The sequence below is a fragment of the Humulus lupulus genome, chromosome 8, assembly GCF_963169125.1.
Source record: "Humulus lupulus chromosome 8, drHumLupu1.1, whole genome shotgun sequence".
NCBI classification, from domain to species: domain Eukaryota; kingdom Viridiplantae; phylum Streptophyta; class Magnoliopsida; order Rosales; family Cannabaceae; genus Humulus; species Humulus lupulus.
The window spans coordinates 1,397,151-1,418,685 of record NC_084800.1 but is presented as its reverse complement, the minus strand read 5'-3'; the positions used below and the strand labels follow the sequence as shown (position 1 = coordinate 1,418,685).

Below are 21,535 nucleotides of genomic sequence, written 5' to 3'. Positions count from 1 at the left end.
TGTATTTTATGTTATTTCCTTTCTCAAAACCTTCTACTCAGTCCCCTAACCTTATTCTTATTTTGGTTAGGGAATCCAAGCTCTTAAGCATATAAGTCGGTAAGTATGTTTTTTTTTGGTTTAGTCTTTCCATCTCTTTCATTTCATCTCCTTTCTTTAGACTCACTCTGTCTTATGGTTTTAGGAGTGTTCCAAAAAGTCCCAACTCAGTCCATTTTATCCCGGTAACTTTGGTAAGGAAAATAGGCTAGAATCTATATGTTTATGTTTATGCTATTTTATGTGTTATGTTTTCATATGTTATGAATATGTTATTGATGTGTATGTTGTAGGCTTGGGCATATGCCCTATTTGACTAACAAGACCCCAAAAAGATTGTGGGCATAAGCCTATTTAGCTGGTAGGACCCCACTAATCTCATGGGCATAAGCTTGTTTAGTCTATGGGACCCCAAGTAATAATGGCCATTATAATAAGTGAATTATGTGTTATGATATGTCTTTACGTTATTATGAAATTATGTTTATGTTTATGACTATGTGTTAGATTTTCCTTGCTGGGCATTAGGCTCACTCCTTTCTGTTTATGTGCAGGAAAATAAGCTTTAGAGGCGGTAAGATTCGTGACGCTTGGAGGATGTGTATCGATGGTGAATGGAGTCAAGGGGCCGAGCGTTGTTCGATTCGAGGATGTAGTTTCGGTTTTATGTCTTTTTACATGTATATAATAAGTTTTTTTATAATTGTATTTGTTGGGGTTTTATGCCCTAATTAAAACTCAAAATTCTTTGTAATCTCATTTTATTATCAATAAAAGAATAGAAATCATTTTTTGACTTGGTCAATCACTTTGCTCACATGTTTTATTTTCATGATTATTTATTTAATATAAACTTCTATTAAATCCCGAGCATATAGCTAATCTTATTTATAGTGACGTAATCACAGTGGAATATAAATATGATTATATGTTCAAAAATAAGTTAGTCCTAAGATTAGTCAGTGCACCGGATTTACACTGACTTGCCAATCTACGATATGATCTACTTACACATTACAGTGTTATGTTCTTTCCAGAACATTAGCAAAGTAGATAAGATCGGATGTATTTGTTACATCGGACAGGACCGATATTGACAGTTGATAAGATAAGTAAACATACCGTTATTATCTATTCTAGTCATATCATATAGTTGACCATAGGTCAATTCAATCTCAATTCTGAGTGGTTAGTATTCTAACTGATTGTATTATTTGAGTTCTTTGACTTGTTCGTTACCAGCTTACCCTACGGACTAGCCCATACTTACATCTTGGGAACTCGGTAGTATAATTGAGTGGGAGTGTTAATCATAGATATGAACATCTATAGCTTCTGATGAAGAAGTGAAACGATGGTTTCCTTTTAGTTTGGTTCAAGGTGTTAAATGATAGAGATCTCATTTCAGTAATTAAATTAGTTTACTGAAATATCATTTACAAGGAACTAAGTGTTTTAAGGATAAAATACAATGAGGGGTAAAACGGTATTTTAGTCTTATCTCATTGTAGACCGTCTATAGAGGATTGAGTGACAATTATGATTGTAACAATGGATAATTAATAGCGTATCTATATTTGTTATAGAGCGTTCTATGAATTCAAGAGTGCAATTCCAAGTCTATAGTGGAGTCACGAGGAATTAATAAGTTAGTAAATTTATTTGTTAGATTTATGATAACTTATTGGAGCTTGATTTCATAGGCCCATGGTCCCCATTGTACCTTGGATAAAATCATCTAGATAGTCTCAATTAATTGATTTAATCATCAATTAGAATTATCAAAGTTGACCAGGTCAATTTTGGATAGTTTCACAGAGTTGTGTAATTTTGAGAAGAAAAGAGAAATTATGGCAGATTTATTAATTAAGATAAATTGGTATCTAAATTAATAAATAAATTTAAATCAAGGTTCAAATTATAAATAATTAATTTGATAAAGGATTTAAATAATTATTTAATTAATTAAATCAATAAAAAATAATACAGGCCTTGATTTTAAGTCCAATTGGCTTATAATCAAATGGGAAATTTCACGGGCCTATAGCCCATGATAATTTCGACCTAGGGCTTCAAAATGGCTGTTATTTTATTGATTTTTTAATTAAATTAAATGGCCTAATTGAGTCTATAAAAGGAGTGCTTATAGAGAAGTCAAAAAAAGGGTTTTTGATAAGTCAGATTTTCTGATAGTTTTATATTCTCTCTAAACACAAGTCATTTTCTAAGCCTCTTTGTATTTTCTCTTCTTCTCTCTATATCTATCTCATGTGTTGAGAATTGCCCACACTAGTCTAGGTGGTTCTAAGGATACATTGGAAGATCGTGAAGAAAATAGAAGATCGGTTCAGTTTCTTGATAATACTCTGCGACAGAGAGGATACAAGAGTTAGAGAAACTGAAGGAAGGACTCTTAATTCCGCTGCGTATACTGTAAGTATTCTATTTTTGTTTCTCTTTGAATTCAATTTTAGAAACATGTTTTAGGCTATCTCGTATTAATTTGTTTAATATTAGATATACATGAAAATAAATAAAGATCCTGTATAAGTTTTTTCCAACAGTATTAGCCTTTATTTGACCATTCAAATCCCACCATAATAACAGAGTTTTCCTTCACTCACATAATAAAAGGTTCGGTTTCTTTTATTATTGTATTACACGATCATAATAGAGAATGCGGTCACCCACACAATAAAAGGTTCAGTTTTTTTTATTATTGTATTACTCTTTATTTGACCATTCAAATCTCATTGTAATAATAGAGTTTTCCTTCACCATATACCATACAACTCACTGGGACCCACAGAGAAGACTGTTCATCCACCATCCCACTTACTCTTATTTATTCTATAAATAACTAAAATTTTCTCCAATATTATCCCACTGCAATATGTTCAAAGTCCCGAGGAAATTTAGAGAAAAGTTGGAGTGTACCTTATACCCCATCTACACACATCATTTCAATATGTAAGAAGCTTCTAAATAAGAGATGAAGGAGACGTGGACGCCTGAAGAATTTCAATGCACAAAATGTTTCCGGCTTAACCATTTTCAAATTGGTAAAGTAAGATTTCCAACTATGTTACACATTTCTATTTCAATCCTAACGTCTGCTTTATACAGGCAAACCAATCGACCTATAGGGGTCACTAACAATTATGAAGGTTATTCAAGTAGATTTACTTTCCCACATTTCTTTAGCATCTAAACAAATAAACTTATATAATGTGGCCTCGGCCACACCGCGTCCCAATCAGCACAAACATTCACCTACCCGGCAAGCCTATAAGAATTAGTAGGTGGTGGTATAGGTCGTCTTGGTGCTGAAATTGATTATCTTTATCAAGGCCGTGGAGTATCTGCATCTCATCAGTCTTGTAATTTCAATAATATGTTTAATATGCAACCTTTAGTATCAAATACGGTAATCTTTATATGTAGTATTTTATTTTATTTTTGTAAAAGTATTTCTATTAAGCATTACCTCCATGCATTATCATATGAGAATGCAAATTAATAGTTGTACATGTTTTCTTATCTATGGATAAGAGGTATAAAATGTTTGTACAATGTAAACGTTTGTAATATTCAAAATTCCCAAAATAATGAATAAAAGTATATGGAGAACAAGATTTTTGAACTTTATTTTAGATGATATAATTTGTTAGATATTTTCCAAAACCTACAAGAGGTTTGATACCATTTATATTTCTTAAGCACTTCCTTAGCTAATATTTAAATGATATAGAGAAAAAAAAAATTTAATGTATGGTACAATGTAAAATTCATAGGTAAAATAGAAAAATGTGTTTCTTGTGGAGGTATTTTAAAAGATGAAGTAGAGCACCGGATCAGAGTGCTCTTACATACTAACTTAACCCAAAATCTTTGTCTCACTTTATAGTTAATCATATATTAAAGATTACTAAAGATATAAATATGGATATAGAAACATGTGAAACTGCTCTCATGCACTGTTCATTAACAGTACGAGAGTTTTCAGTACATGGGTGTACATATTAGTAAGTTATTTTATATTTGTTATTCAGGCCCATGTGTGGTTGAAACACGTGTAAAAAATAAAATCCATACACCATCCCATCAGTGCTACTAATATACTATACTTCCAATTAAGTATCACTACCTACATTATCTTCTAATAAACCACTGAAGAAAACACACAGATGAAGGTGGAAGCAGTATCCCCGAATCCACATTTCCCACTTGTTGTTTAACTTCTCCTCATCACACAATATGGAGTCGGACTCCTCCATCGATTCATGCAACAGGGAGGTGTTCCCAGAGGAACGAAGACTGCATCGGGGCTCGCCGGATCCAGAGGAGTTCGGACAAATGGACTTTAAAATTGCTCCGGATGATCCTGTGGAAAGTGTGAAGGACCTAATGCAACAGCTCCATGAAAAGGAGTTCCAACTGTCATTGGAGAGGACTATCCGCCGTAACCTGAAAAAAATCAACCTCAGTTTGAGGACAAAGATTGATGCTTTGGAGAAGAAGTTGCAGGAGAGGTCCTCCCACTTAAATATTCATACTGTTCAGGCCTCAATGGACTACAATGATGTCATATTCGACCAGGGGAAGGTAGTCGAGTCATCCTTCCCGGATATAATGCATGACACGGGGGGCGTTAAAAATATTCGACAGGTTCCACGTACTGGGGATCGACTTGTTCCAAGGCAGTAATTTAACAAAACTCCACAACTAACATCATATTGCTGGATGGTAGTAGGTTCGATGGCAATAGTGCAGTCCCAATTAGGTGCCGTATAAATGTAAAAAAATAAATTGATGGTAAGAAGTTATGGTCTTGTAAGTGGAACTATGATGTTTTTGATGCTTCTGTTCTTCATCCATGTAAACAGTATACCCTTTAATATAATGAACTTTGATTCTATCAAAAAAATGTTGGTAACTAATGATTAAATGAATGTAGAATAATATGGAGAAGTTGGTATTGATAATGATCTTCTCCTATGATTATTGGGATCCTATATGTTGTTATAAACTAATTTGAGTAATTGATGCAAAAATAATAGTTGGAACAGACGTGAGTAAAACAGAATAAGTTGAACGGCATTTAAGACTCCCATTGGCATGTCTGCTTATCGGTTGGTTTTTGGTAAGACTTGCCATTTATCGGTGGAATTAGAACATCGAGCATACTGGGCAATGCGAAGGTTGAATATGGATTGGAATGCAGCTGGGAAAAATAGGCTAATGCAATTGAATGAACTTGAAGAGTTTAGGAATGAAGCCTATGAGAATGCTAAGATTTACAAGGAATGCACCAAGAGATGGCATGATAAGAAATTGTCCCGAAAAGAATTTCAACCCGGTCAGCAGGTATTATTGTTCAATTCACGGTTGAAACTTTTTCCAGGAAAATTGAAATCGAGATGGTCGGGTCCGTACACAGTAGTAACAATGTTTCGGTATGAATCGTTGGAGTTAAAAAATCGAAATAATAAAACATTCAAGGTGAACGGTCAACGTGTGAAGCCATATTTGGGTGGTCCTATTGATCAAGCCAAGTCAATTATTTTGTTGAAGCCTCTCTGAAGAGGAGGTCAGCGTCCGGCTAAATGACGTTGACGACAGCACCATTGGGAGGCATCCCAAGTTCATTTAAGTTTTTTCGAAATTTTTGTTGAGACAATTTTTATTTTAATTATTAGTTTTTGGTTTATTTTATTTTTTTGTAAATATTATGGTTTTGTCATCGTCAAATACGTGGAAAAAAAAAGAGAGAAAAAAAAATTTTAAAAAAATAAAGAAAAAAATAATAAAAGAGGAAATTGTGGTTTCTAGAGCTATCCTGCGACCGCAAGAATCATCTTCTGCGGCCGCAGGATCAGAGAGTTGGGCAAAATGGAAGTAATCCTGCGACCACAGAATTTGCATGTTGCGGCCGCAGGTCCAGAGCTGCACGCCGATTGAGTCATATTCTGCGACCGCAGGAATGGGGTCATGCGGCCGCAGGATCAGAGAGATGGGCAAAATGGAAGTAATCCTGCGGCCGCAGAATTTGCATGTTGCGGCCGCAGGTCCAGAGCTGCACGCCGATTTAGTCATAATCTGCGACCGCAGGAATGGGGTCCTGCGGCCGCAGGAACCAGTATTTCTTTAAAAAAAAAACAACAAAAATTTAATAATAATAATAATAATATTAGTATCTGATTTGTTTTCTATCTCTTCATAACCATAGTCTCATTCTCCTTCTCTCCTTCTCTCATTCTTTCCTTATTTCAAATTTTTTTTTCAAGAGGCAATCTTAGGCCAACTCCAAGGTTTTGTAAGTATCACTCTCTTCTAATCATTTTCACTCTCTCTCCATTATCATCTACCATTGTAAGTCCCCTTCCTATTTCTCCTTTTAATTTCTACATTGTGTTCTTAAGAAATTTTTTCATGATAATCTATTCAATCCGCAATTCTGTGTAGTGTTTGATAAATATATCTTATTTCTGGATTTTTAAGATATTATTGAAATAATTTTGCATGTGAGTGGATTTTTATGTGGATTGAGAATCTTTGATTTTGCAATTGGGAAATTTTGACCTAATTTTGGGTCCGAATTTTTCTTTGTGATTTTATGAAATTGAATTGACATTGGTGAAATTGAGAACTATAGTTGTTTATTTTTATGTTCAATTTCATTGGGTCTTCAATTTATTTGGAGAATTTTGTCATTTTCTTATTATAAGGGGTGAATTTGGGGCTTTTGACATTTGAAGGAATTGATCATTGTTTGTGCTTGTTTTGAGTGGGGAATTTTATAAATTAAACTTTGATATCACTTTTGCAATTGGTGCCCTTGAATAAATTGTTGGTGGAGTGTGCATTCTTTTGACTAGTCCTGGTTCTTGAGTCATAATGTCTAACAGTAGAAAACGCACTAACACAGGAAAATCTAAGAAACGTCAACCACCTCCCCCACCCATAGAGAATGAGGAAGACCTAAATTTTGAGGATGTGCCTAGGTTTGTCAACCCAACAGCCAATTCTAGGTACGTTCAAGATAAGGAGCGTAGCCTCATTCGAGAGAGAGGGTTTGCTACCAATTGGAAAGATGAGTTTATTGTCCCTGAGGAGTATACATCAGTGATTAGAGCCCATAAGTGGGAGGTTTTCTGTGCACCTCCAATTGCTGCTATTATCCCTGTTGTCAGAGAATTTTATGCTAATGCTTTTCATCATGATTATACCTGGGAAGCAACTGTTAGGGGCAAAATTGTGAAATTTCACAAAACTGATATCAATAAATTTTTCAAATTGCCTACCTTAGAACATGATGAATATATGGACTTACAGGATCAACTTTGTGAGGAGAGTACTTGGGACACTATCTTGCAAGCCTTAACCCCGCCAGGTACTGAATGGACCTTCAATGGCACTCATCGAGTGGGGTTTCCCTTCAACTTATTGACTAGGGAGAAAAGAGTGTGGTTGTATTTTATTTGTTCAAATCTGACACCCACCGAATCTTTTACCATTGTCACACCTAGTAAAGCCGTATTGCTGTATGCTGTTTTACACAAGAAATCCATAAATGTTGGCAACATTATTGCTTCTAATTTAAATGAGTGTTGTGCCACTGGTTATGTAGGGCTTTATTTTCCTAGCCTCATCACTAGTTTGTGTTTGCAAGCAGGGGTCCCCATTAATGACTTAGAGGAGAAATTGCCCCCTCTAGTTTATGATCTGGTTAAGATTAACAAGGTCAAAACTTTTTCAGCTGATCCTAGTGCAGGTACTTCAAGGCAGGCTGCTCGTCCACCACCAAGACCTCAGAATCCCAACCAAAGGTTGGACGCTTTAGTGTCACAGTTTCAGCAGCACCACTTGTGGAGTGTCGGTGTGGCACAGAACCAATATGCCTACAACCAAGCTTTCGCCACTCATTTTGGCATAGACACAAGTGGATTTCCACCATTTCCACCACCACCTAATTTCGCATATCCTCCACCTGAGGGGGATGACGAGGCCGGCCCTTCAACCTGAGTCGAGTCAGGTAAGTTTCCTTTCCTTAGTTTTTATTTAAACATTGGGGACAATGTTTTTGATAAGTTTGGGGAAGGGGGATTTAGTTATTTGTGTTAATAGTTAGTTGAGTCAAGTAACTGTTTCGTTTGATGTTTTGTGTTTTGTTAAATTATTAATTGTGTTGTGTGTTAGGGTGTCTAGAGAGTCTGTCGAATCAAGATAACAATGATTAGCCGATGAGAATAAGTGAATGACTTGTAATATAATTCGAGAAAAATATGCTTGATTGTAAAAACAATCCGTGTGCATGGTTTGACCACTTCTTTGGATTACTTTAATTCATTGAATCACTGAATATTTGATCATGATTGGTAAATTCTTGCATTTAAATAAATTTACACTTGCTGAATTTTGAATGTGGAAAGAATGTATGAACAAATTCTAGAACTTGCTTGCTTACTATTTGAGGCGAAATCATAGACAATGCTTGTTTAGGAAAATGATTTAGGCAATTTTTTGGAACGTTTGAGCCTTTCAAGCCATCCTTGATTAATCTATCCTTAGTTACCCTTTTCGAGCCTAAAAGTATAACTTTTTACTGTGAACCACTTTTTTTGAGCCTAATTGAACACTTAATTATTTTTTTTCATTCCCTTGATCTATACCATGAGCATATAAACATATAAATGGGGATTGAATTGTAATGGGTGTTATTGTTTGATTTGGTTGTGACAATAGAAAAATAAAAGATTGACAGGAAAATTCAGGAAAAAAAAAAAAACATTGAAAATAAATTACACTTCTTATGTTTGTTCACATTGAAAGACATAAGTTTGGGGAAGTGTAGTTGAAAAAAAAAAGAGAAAAAAAAAAGATACAATTAGTGTGAATTCTTCTCAATCTTGGAAAATAAAGGGTAGGCGCGGGTTGTTTGGATTACAAAGTGGATATCCGGTGTGGTTTGTTTGGATTATATGCTTATGGTATATATGAGCCTAAATGACTATTTCATCTACCGGTACCTAAGCCTCTCAATACAAGCTTTAAAAGACCTCTTGATTCTTGAACATGCATTGATTTTTATTAGTGGAAAATAATAAGTTAGCAAGCATATGGAAATTTGGGATTTGATGGATTGATGGTGAGAGTTCAGCATGTGTAAATTATTTTAAATATGATTTATTTACTGTTCATGATTGAATAGACAAATAGACCAATGGGTTAAGGTAAGTTGAAGAAGTGGTTGGATTGAAAATCTGGATTACGTGTCTGTTATTGTTCGAAAATTATATATGCTTGTCATTCATTAATTTTGAGGCTTTAAAATTTGTGGGTATCTTGATTCATTTGTTTAGTGTTTTTGTTTGTTTGTTTAGTGTTTCTTAAGTTTTGTTTTCTTTGCTCGATGGCGAGCAAATGTTAAGTTTGGGGAAGTTTGATAAATGAGTTTTAGACTCATTTATCTATGTGTTTTTCAAGTAAAGTATTAGGTGTTTTGATTTGTTTTGTTCTATTTTACGTTTGTTTTTGTATGTTTTCAGGTGTCGAAGGACTTAGGTGACTTAGGTGTGGAAACATGGTGGAAAAATCGACAAAATGACAAAAAGTGGTGGAAAATGTGTTTCAGAGTACTTCCTGCGACCGCAGGAAGTGTGTCTTGCGACCGCAGCTTCAGAGGAGTTTTGCATTTATAGACCATTTCTGCGACCGCAGGAATAGTGTCCTGCGACCGCAGGATGTGTCTGAAAAGGAGAAAAACGCAGATTTACTCTTGGATATCTGGACTGAGAGAGAAGGCTAAGGAGGCTGTGGATTGATCATCTACTTTTTCTTTTCTTTTCTTTTTAATTTTAGTCTATGTTAATTTCATGTTTATGGATTTCTTAATGATAAACATGAACTAAATTTCTGTTTAGGTTTTCTAATTGACTCTCTTGAAACTCTATTATGATTTAATGCATTTATTTATTTCTTCTCCATCTGAAATCTATTCCGTTTGTGTTTATTGTTTATGTAATTGATTGATCACATTTTACATATGAATTATGAATTTGAATCAAAATCTGAAAAGTGAGATTTGAATATGCTAAAATTGAATAGACACATATTTCAATTTACAACGAGAGTATCAAATTGGTTTATGTGATTTATGGCTGTATTCATTGCTTCCTATTGTTTGAATTGACCATAGAAATATAGGGGATTCACATTAGGTCCAGTTTTCTCTTTCTTAATTCGAATAGTTAACCCTTTTGTATGCCTATCATTTCAGTCAGAAGAATTTCATTAATAATTAAATTAAAGAATAATAGAGTGGATAGTAGAGAAGATTAGGATTCCTAATTGTTTTACAGTGAATTTAATCCTTGTTCTTGTTATTATTTAATTTCTGCTAGCTTTATTTATTTTTGTCTTTTTGTTTTCAAAATTCACAAATGGGGTTTTTATTAGTCAAATAGAAACTAAAAATTAATTATTTGGTAATTGATAAATCAGTATTCGTGAGACGATACTCGTTCTTATCGAGATTTAATACAAATTGCGATTACGTATACTTGCGTAGCTTCATTTTCGCAACAGTTTTCAGGTTAAGTGTTAGGGGTTTAGTTTAGTTTTGTTCTATTTTACGCTTGTTTTTATGTGTTTCAGGTGTCCAAGGGATTAGGTGACTTAGGTGTGGAAGCATGATGGAAATAATGACAAAAGAACATAAGTTGGGGGAAAACGGTGTTTCATGCTACTATCTGTGCCTGCAGTAAAAGGATTTTGCGGCCTAGACTGGGAGAAAAGGAGGCACTTTTGCAGACCTGGGCTGAGAGAAGAGCAATGGGATCATATTTTGGAGAAGAATTGTTATCAATATGAATATTTTGGAGTGGGATTATATTTACCTTATGATTAATTTTTTGAATATGGATTTCTTAATGATGATCAACTACATTCTGTATTAGGGATTTTAATTGAATCACTGGAAACTATTTTACGAATTAAAGCAAAATTTTATTTTATTTATTCCTCTATTCAAATCTTCTCAGTTTATGTTTCTTGTTTGAGAATTGATTGGCCATCAAATTTCATAACCTACACGATTTTTAATCAAAACTTACAAAGTGAGATTTGGATATGCTATAATTAACTGGACATAAAATTGATCATTCAACTTTCCGAATATGATTATTTATGTGGTTCTTCAGTTATTGTTCTTATTGCCTCCTAATGCTGAATTTATCATAGAAATATAGAAAATGATTCGTAAGGTTGAGTTTTATATTTCGTAACTAAAATATAAATAGATTTTGTTAACTTGCCATCTTAATAAGAATAAAGAATAGAACAAGCATCGATGAATATTAGAGTGGATAGTGGATGAGATTGAATTCCCTAATTTATTTTTCTATTAAATTAATTTCTTGAAGTGTTTCTGTTAGTGTTTTCAATTTATGGTTCTGAGTTTCAATTGTAATTATTTTGTTCATGCAGTAAATTTTCCATTTTACAAATCAAACATTCCATTAACCAATTATAAATTAATTTTCTGGTAATTGCTAAATCAGTCTGTGTGGATGATACCCGAATTTACCGGTTTTATTACGAATTGCGATTACGTATACTTGCCTAACACAAAAACCTCGCAACATTTTCATTTTGTGCTTATTCCCTTTCAAACAAAGATTTAATATGACCGCTGTGATATTTCACATAGGAACCAAATTGAGGTCATTTTCTATGTTCTCCATTCAAGTTGGACAACTAACATTACAAATTTGTCAGGGACAACACGCACACAAGTTAAAATCTCTACAAATGTTAGTCTGTACAACTAAAAAATATCTTCACATGACTGTCCACCATCCATATATTGTGTTATGTGTTAGAAAGAAATATTCAACCGACTTGTAAAAATTTGAAGTAGAGAAAGAGCAAAATGGCCCGGTATCGGTCCCAAAAGATGAAGTACTTGTGCAACCAATTCCATCATATACAGGCGGTCCCAAAAAATAACAACTGTCAAACACTCCCCTGTAAATGCACTTAAAATAACTTCCTATTTAATCCCCCCCTCATTCCCTGGTTCTTCGTCTTCTTCCACACATCGAAACCAAGCTGAACTTTGCCCCAAATTTTGTTGTGCGTAGAAGTCACCAGCCCAAGAGCAATGCGAATCCTCTCATTCGCAGAATTAAACTAACATGAAAATCATTCAATACATATTATAACTCAGTACATCCATATTAAGAAAAATTTTGTAATTAAGGACAAACAAGATTAAAAAGTTATTTAACATACCCCTCTTCGACATATATAAAAGACACTTACAACGGAGTGTTTGAAATAGACCTCGTGACGACCCTCAATCCGGTTAATGACGTGGATGCCACAGTCATATCCATTTAATTGTTGAAGAACTCCAACATTTGTCTGAACCTGAAAACGGGTGAATGAAAAAGAAGGCCCCATTTTGTCGACTATTTGGTCAGCAAGTAAGTAATCAAGCTTCTCCATCTGAAGATCAATTAACAAAATCATCAACTTCTAAATTCATGAATATATTACACTCCCACCTTAACTAGTTCTCTTCCAAATTTAACAATAAAACATTTCATTAAAATACCATTCTTATTTTGCAACTATTAACTTAATCCCACACCAAAATCTAAGTTACACTTACCACCATTTTCACAAGACCACTTCCAGTTGACGACCCATGTTTGTCCAACATCGAGTCACATATTTCTACAATACCATCACCGATGTGTACTATAAAAAGCAACCAGTGTTCTATTTTGTCATTGTGGATTGGAATAAAAATCTGCAACTCATAAACATAACATTACTAATATTAAATATTAGTGCACAAGAGAACAATACAAAGTTTGTAAGGGGAACATACATGCTGACATTTCTTCAAATCACCAAAGTAAAACTTCCGCGCAGAATCATCACGACCATTGTCTGGGAATAAACTGCCAATGCTAATTCCAGCTACCTGTGTTGTGATATAGTCGAATTTAGTATTTATCGGGCCCAAACAACCAAACTAACCAATGAATAGACCAACCTACTGTCAATCTTGTATTCAAATACCAAGCTCTTCCGTCTTCTGCTGACACTAGCAGAGTTGCACGTGTGTTCACCTCGCAAACAACATTCAACACCTACATAAGTAAAATAATATCAAAATAAATTATTAAACCAAAAACATAACATACTTGAATTAAACATTCATGTGCTCCAACTGTTTCTCAAATCTAATTCTCTACTACTAAATGCATATTCAATTTTATGCATGAACCCGACTTTATACAAACAGATGCAAAATTAGTTTATTATAATATTTCAACAAATTAAAAAGGTTAAGTGTTAAACCTCACCTCACCCATCAACTTCATACCCGGACCCAAGCTTCTAATTAAATCTCTACTGAGGAAATTAAAATCCGTCTCCACCAATATTTCACTGCATACAATCAAATTATTTGCTACTTACAATAATTTAGATATATAAACTGTCATTTATTCTCCATAATTATATAAATTTGACTCAAACGAACTTACTCAGGTACAACTGGGTCAAAAAATAAATTCAACCAGTGACGCAATATTAGGATCGTCAAGTATCGGGGCACTTGCATTAAACGGACCAATCATTTTCATCTAAACATCACCCTTTAATAGTGCAGAGCTAAGCGGCAATGACTGAGAACTACTCTCACCCTACATATACATAATATTCGGTACTAAAGACAATAATATTGAACAATTAAAAAAAAATTAATATCATCGTTACCTTTCCAATATGGGAACTACCACCTAATGCACCTGCCCGATGATGGCTTGTTCCCTTAACGTCTGTAAATAATGTCATCGGCTTTATCGTACCTACTCTAGCCTTCTGCATTATCCACAATCAAATATAAATATGTCTTCAAAATAATGCTTTTGTATATACAACAGAAATATAAGAACATTCAAATTCAAATTACTTACTTTCATCGACATCTCACGCTGCAGTAGAGTTTCTCCAAATTGGGATGACATCTTAAAAACTTTATCGTCAAATTTTCCCCTCTTCATTCCCCCACAACTACCCTCCGTCTTATATAACCTTTTCATTTTTCTTACATAAATTAGTAGAACTTAAAGAATCAAATTTAATACCACTCAAACCAGAAGAAGAAGTGGGGTGATTCAACTCCCCGGATTGACTTTTACGCTTCGGTACTTCACCACCATGGATATCTCCAACCTTAGTTTCATACTTATTACCCCCTTCGACGAAACGAACTCGCTGGATATCCAAATCAACCCATTTCCCTTCATCATAAATCATTTGGTTCACGAGTTTCGCATCATCACAATTGCTGCCAAATCTTGTAACCATTTCACATTCATACATTCTTCGCTCATCATCTCTACGTTTCCTAAGATCAATTAATGTCTGCAAATCACCCATTATAATCCGTACACTATCCTTCACCTCCCGATACTCATTCCGTAGGCTTTCCACAGAGTTTAATATGCGATTAAGAAATAACTCTTCCATACTAAGTCTCCTGAATTTTATCAACTTAAATTTCAAATTTCCTTTATCAATTATGTCATCAAAACATAACAAAATCAATAACCACTAATATATAACATTTTATAGTTTTAGACTTTCAAAGAACAACATCTCAACCATTCGATATCAGTTTTACCTCCAAAACTCTATGATACTCACCTTCACTAAATCTATGAATTTCCCTAGAGAAGTTAGATTAATAAACACAAGTTAATGGAAAACTGACACAGTAACAAACATGACAGAAAATCCATTTAGATTAAATTGTCCTGATATGAATGAAAATGGGAAAGAACGAACATCTAAAGTTTCACCTCATATTAATAATACTTAAAACTGCAATAGACACATGGTCCCTTAAAAATGAACAAAAACAGAAACTTAATTATGCAAAACGTTGAACCATTGGGCAAACAAATACAGGTTAATTCTCAGTTTCTCTGTACCATAAGCCTCTCTTGCTCTCTCTCTCTCTATATATATAAATTCTCCTGATAAGTTCCACAAATCCTAATCTATACTGTAAGTAACACACTTGCAAGCAAGAAAACACAACTCAAATAAAAATAAAACCAAGAACAAAACAAACCCATACGGCAAAGTAATTTTTTTTTGCATGTATAACACAAAAGGTCCACACTTTGCAGGGAAAAAATCATAGACAATAATAAGGTGACAGAGTGACACTTTGCAGTGGGAATACCTTGTTTTCTTCGCCTCCCTCAACGAAAACCAGAAAAATTCCCTCTTCTCTCAATACCTGTATAGCTCAAGCTGAGAAGAAGAAAATAAGGGTCAATAGAAAATATGTAGGTATCCAAAAGACCAAAGCACGTTTTCTTATTAATAAACGAAATAAAATAAAAATAGATCGAAAAGAGTTATTTTTATTTTTTCATATATAAACTTCATATAATTAATTAATTAATAGTGATAATAATAAGCTTACTGAGATCTGCGTTTTTCCATGAAGCTGACAGGTTGAGATGTGTAACCAGAAGCAATGAACTCTATGGTTTCTCCAAGAACAGCCCAACCCTTGTTCCCTTTAGGAACTCGATGAAGAAGATGAAGTTTCTTCTTATTATTATTATTATTATGATGATTAGACCAAAACCGCCCTAGCCAAAACGACGTCGCTGCAACAACAATTAGCTAATATCTGACAAAAACATTTATAGCTTCTTCCAGTTGTAATAAATACTATTTGTTATTTTGTCTTCATGTAAACTATATATATATGTTAAACCCATCTAACGTAATGATAACACACATAATAATAAACTAATACAAACCCCCTACAACTAATATATGATAATACAAACCCCCTACAACTAACAGCCTACAAATCTGACTATAAAAATGGTAATGATAACAATAATAATAATAAACTAATACAAACCCTCTAAAATCTGACTAAATCAGAGTAATGATAACAATAATAATAATAAACTAAACAAAACTTAAAATAAACTAATATATAAACTTAAAAACCATAGGTGCGGGCGTTCCGTACGCCCGCACCAAAGAAACCCCCTACTTTTATATACTAATTACATAATATACTATTTTCCCAATCACATCATCACTCTTTCTCTTTCTCTTTCTTCTTCTTCCTCCTCCGTTACATTTTCTCTCATCTTTTTCTTCTTTCTTCCGCTTTACTTTTTCTCTCTTCTTCTTCTTCTTCTTCTTCCCCCATCTCCTCCGTGCCCAAGCTTGCCCTCGTCAATTCCAATCACCAAATCGCCAGTGTGAAAACAACAATGTCAAATTAACTAATTATAATTTGAAACTTGATTTAATATTATTTATTTATATTGATACTAATTTATCAATATTAATAAATTTGTCTAAAGATTCTCTTTTATTCTCTAAATCTTATATCTCTGTAAATTTTCTAAAATTGACCTAGTCAACTTTAAAAATCCTAATTGATAATTAAATCAACTAATTGAGACATTCTAGATGATTTATTCAAATGTGATGTGGGGGCTATGGATCCATGAAATCAAGCTCCAACAAGTTACCGTGAATTAATTTACCAATAATTTCACTACCTTATTAATTCCTCGTGACTCCATTATAGACTCGGAATTGAACTCTTGATTTCATAGAACATATTTTCAAAACCATAAATACGTTATCCATTGTAATAACCATTACATTCAGTCAATCCTCTATCGATGACTTACTAACGAGCTGGGTGCAAATTACTGTTTTATCCCTCATCAGTATTTTATCCTTAACTCCCACTAAGTTCCTTACAATGATATTTCCGTCAACTTAATCACAGAAATGAGATCTCAATCATTTAACATTTTGAACAAAACAATTAAGGAAATCATATTTTCACTTCTCATACAGAAGTTATAGATTTCATATCTATGAATAATACTCTCACTCAATTACACTACTAAATCTCGAAGATGTAAGTATGGGCTAGACCGTAGGGTAAGCTGGTAACGAACAAGTCAAAAGATTTAAATAATATAATTAGCAGAATATTATCACTCAGAATTAAGATCGACTTAACATATGGTCAACGTTGTGACATTGATTAGATTTGATAACAACGATACTTATTTATCAATCAATAATCACTATCAGTCCTAGTCCGATGTAACTAAATAAATCTGATCTTATCTACTTGGTCGATACCTTGGACAAGACATCACACCCCGAATGTGTAAGTAGATTGCTTAATCAGTGAAAATCCAATACACTGATCTAATCTTAGGACTCGTTCTTTTGAACATATAATTACAACTATAATCCAATGTGACCTAGTCACTATAATTGTAACTATCCATATGTTCGGGATTTTATAAATGTTAGTATTATTTCAATAATCATGTAATAAAACAAGCAAGCAACACGGTTGTCAAACTAAATGATTTCTACTACTTTTATTGATAATATGAAATCGTGCTACATTTCCGACATGGTTTTATAAGGGCATAAAACCCAACAATATGTTTGATTATGTGTATTAAATATGTTTAAAGACTTGCTTTTGATAAAAAAAAATATGGTATTCTTATAATTTTGACCTATTGAGGGTATATTTGTAAATTTTATGTGTTATGTGCGTTGTAACCATATTATTATATGGATATGTGTTATTTTCGGCAAGAGTGGATCATTTCGAGTGGTGTAGCGGAAAATCACAACGGGGAAACAACCGGACTTGGGTCGAGCCCTAGGGGTAATATGGGAATTATTACTACACTTTAAGTGTATTGGTGAAATAAAATGAATTGATATAGTTACAAAGATTCCCTCCCCCTAAAAAGCAGAAGGTAAATAAATATGTTGCAGTGGACAAAAATAAATTTACATAGAAAATCATGTATTTTATTTTTAAAAGTGTAATTGAAGATAATGAATAATATATCTTTGTAAATAATATATTAGTGTGATTTCACAAATATATTTACAAGAAGAAATCATTCAAAATAGAGAAATATAAGGAAAAATAAATGAATTCACAAGATAAATATTAGTATGACAAATATATTTAGAAGAAGAGATAACCCAAAAGAATAAGAGAGTAAGCTAATTGCGGGGTGGCTATATGAGAAAAAAAATAGAATAAAAACTTATTTATTTAATTCAAATAATAAGATATATATTAGTTTTTGATAAATATATTCTAAAATTAAAATAAAATTAAGATTTATCTATTAAATTGTTTTTTTCCCACAGGTGTTAAGAAATGAGAAGTTATAAAGTAAATAACTAAGAGACAAAACAAAACAAAAAAGATTAATAATTAAAATACAAATAAAGACAAAAATAAAATACATAATGAAAATAGACAAGTGAAAATGATGACAAAATTATAATTTCTGCAGTGATTTTGATGGTGCGCTTAGGGATATAAAGTATTGGAGTATGGTATCTCATATGCTTCAACTTTAGATAGAAATAAACATAAATTGTATTCTTACTCTGAAGCATTTATCTTTATTGGTTATCCTCCTGGTATGAAAGTTTATATTTTACTAAATATTTGCACTTAACAAATTTTTCATTCTCGTGATGTTATCTTCCATGAGCATATTTTTCTTTTAAAAAACTCACAATCTGCTACTATAATTGATAATCTTTTTCTCACAATTTGCTTCTGCTTGCATATTTAGCCTCTTTAGATGACACTACACGACCTCGTGATACCAAGCTTTCATCACAACCAATTGTTGCTTCTTCAAAACAAGCTACAATCGAGACACCAATACATGTTGATACTTCAAAAGATGCAACAGTCGAGACACAACATGGCCATGCTGAAGCAATACCAACTTCTAAATTGAGCAGACCTCTTTTTCACCCAAAACATTTAGAAAATTATACTTGTGCTTTTGATAATGTCACTCACTCCACATCTCACCCCATTTCAAATTTTTTATGCTATGACAGGTTCAATCCTTCATTCAAGGCAGTTGTTCTTGCGGCTCATAGTCTTGCAAAACCCACCAACTTCAAAACAGCCAGCCAATCCTCTGAATGGCAGCAATCAATGAATGCTGAGTTAGATGCTCTTGAAAGGAATAAAACATGGCAAGTTGTCTCTTGACCTCCTAGTCAACACACCATAGGAAGTAAATAGATTTATGAAATCAAATACAAATCCAATGGTGCAATAGAAAGATACAAAGCACGCTAAAGGTTATACTAAAAAACAAAGTATTGATTACCTTGATACATTTGCTCCCGTTGCTAAATTCAATACATTAAAATTATTATTAGCTATTTCAGCCATACTGAAGTGGACTTTGCAACAATTGGATATCGATAATGCATTCCTACATGGTGATTTAAATAAAAATATTTACATGAAACTTCCCAAAGGATATAATCCTCAAGGGCATCTTCCTCTTAATGCTGTTTGCAAATTAACTAAAAGTTTGTATGGTTTAAAACAAGTCTCTAGACAATGATGTAGTAAACTTAGCACATATCTCATAAACATTGGTTTTTACAATCAAAATCTGATCATTCATTGTTCATTCGAAACACTTCAGGTACATTTATTGCATTATTAGTCTATGTTGGTGATATTGTCCTTGCAACTAACAATGATGCAACTGCCACTCAGTTTAAACAGCAATTAAATGCAACTTTCAAGCTAAAGGAACTCGGTCCTTTGTGTTTCTTCCTTGGTCTAGAAATTGGGCGATCCGACAAAGGTATCTCGGTTTCTCAAAGACCCTTCACTCTTCAATTTCTCAATGATACAAGTTACCTAGGAGCAAAACCATCATCCACACCTATGGAACCCAATATCAAACTCAGCCAAGATGAAAGTGAATTGATACCTAATCCAAAAATGTATAAAAGCCTCATTGGTAAGTTAATCTATTTAACCATCACTAGACCTGATATTTCTTTTGATGTCAACAAACTTAGTCAGTATTTAACAACACCTATAGCACTTCATTTACATGCTGGCAATAGAATTCTTCAATATCTAAAAGGTACACCTGGACAAGGGTTAATCTTTCCTTCTATGTCTTATTTACACTTAAGTGTAATGCTAAGGACACACTCATTTTGCATACTCAAAATACACACAATGATGTGGCATGCATCTTAAACCACACATAAAAATAATGGGTCTGACCTTAAAAAATTGAATGGTTTAAGATGTATGCCACATCATTGTGTACATTTTGGGTGTGCAAAATGAGTGTGTGCCTACCATTATTCTATACTTAAATGCTTATGTTGAATTTAACTTTCTTGTTGGTTTACATAAAGTCTTTTCATATGTCAATTGGATTACTTGTCTTGACACAAAACGCTCTATCTCTGGCTATTGTGTTTTTTTAGATCACTCACTCATTTCATGGAAATAAAAAAACAGCCAATTGTTTCTCGATCGTCCACTGAAGCTAAGTATAGAGCAATGGCAAATACAACTTGTGAACTTACATGGCTCATTGCAATGCTCAAAGACTTTGGAGTCAATCACCAAGACCCATCAATACTCTATTGTAACAACAATTTTTCCATCCACATATCCGAGAATCCAGTATTCCATGAGCGTACAAAACATGTCGAAATCGATTGTCATGTCGTTCGAGAGAAAATTCAAGCTGGTCATCTCAAACTCATTCATGTGGACTCCAAAAACAACTTGGCTGACATTCTCACCAAACCTTTTTTCCCAAGTCATTTTAATGAATGTAAAAATCTTTACATATCATCTTGAGGGAGAGTGTGAAGATTAGTAGTTTGTTAGCCCAACTGATTATTGTTGTAACAACTAGCTATGCTTTATGTAATAAGCTTTTACTGATATTGAATAAAGCAAAACCTCTTTTCCTTCTAATACAAATAAACAAAGAATTGCTTTTGTTTCTAGTCTACATCCCCAAAAATAAAAAAAGCTCACTTAACCAATGGAAAATAAACTAATTAAAAAAAAACCAGTAGTGGAGTGTAGGATTAAAAAAAATACTGACCTATCAGACCAATATAAAACCCATGACCCAACAATCAGTACAGACTGAGTCAATTCAGTTCAGTAGTGACTTGCAATTGCAAAGGCTCCCATCATACATTGGTGTGGCCATCCAGACTGACTTGTGAGAAAGTAGCTTCACCAGAGAAGTTGCACAGATGGAGAGAGAGAAAGATCATTCCTTCAAAATCTTCGAAGAAGAGGAACTAGAAGAAAAATAAATAGAATTATTTGTATAAAAGCTAAAACTTCAACCTAATAACCAATAGTGACGAAATATAGATTGGGCCAAAAAGAAAATTTAATTCTGTAATTTTAGAGGTAGCAATATGTATTTTTATGTATATTTATATTAATTTTTTTTTAAAAATACAATGTACAAATATGTAGAAGAAAAAAAAGTTAGGGGTACCATGACAACTCTCGATCTCTCTAGCTCCATCATTGCATAACTACTTT

At 33.3% G+C, this 21,535-nt stretch overlaps 1 protein-coding gene and 1 long non-coding RNA gene across 2 annotated transcripts; one reads left to right on the top strand and one right to left on the bottom strand.

Moving 5' to 3' along the window:
* The first annotated feature begins 5,157 nt into the window (after positions 1–5,157).
* LOC133793554 (uncharacterized) lies at positions 5,158–5,622 on the top strand. The gene has a single exon (XM_062230879.1). The coding sequence runs from the start codon at positions 5,158–5,160 to the stop codon at positions 5,620–5,622; it is 465 nt and encodes a 154-aa protein (XP_062086863.1).
* Positions 5,623–11,841: 6,219 nt separating this feature from the next.
* On the bottom strand, positions 11,842–12,849 carry LOC133798768 (uncharacterized). The gene is made up of 2 exons (XR_009875994.1): positions 12,334–12,849; positions 11,842–12,231 (listed from the first exon to the last, which is right to left on the bottom strand). It is a non-coding gene; the product is annotated as an uncharacterized LOC133798768 (long non-coding RNA).
* Between the last annotated feature and the right edge of the window lie 8,686 nt (positions 12,850–21,535).

What these genes read in the sequence shown, in the direction of transcription:
- LOC133793554 (XM_062230879.1), top strand. Translation starts at nt 5,158, where the DNA reads ATGTCTGCTTATCGGTTGGTTTTTGGTAAGACTTGCCATTTATCGGTG.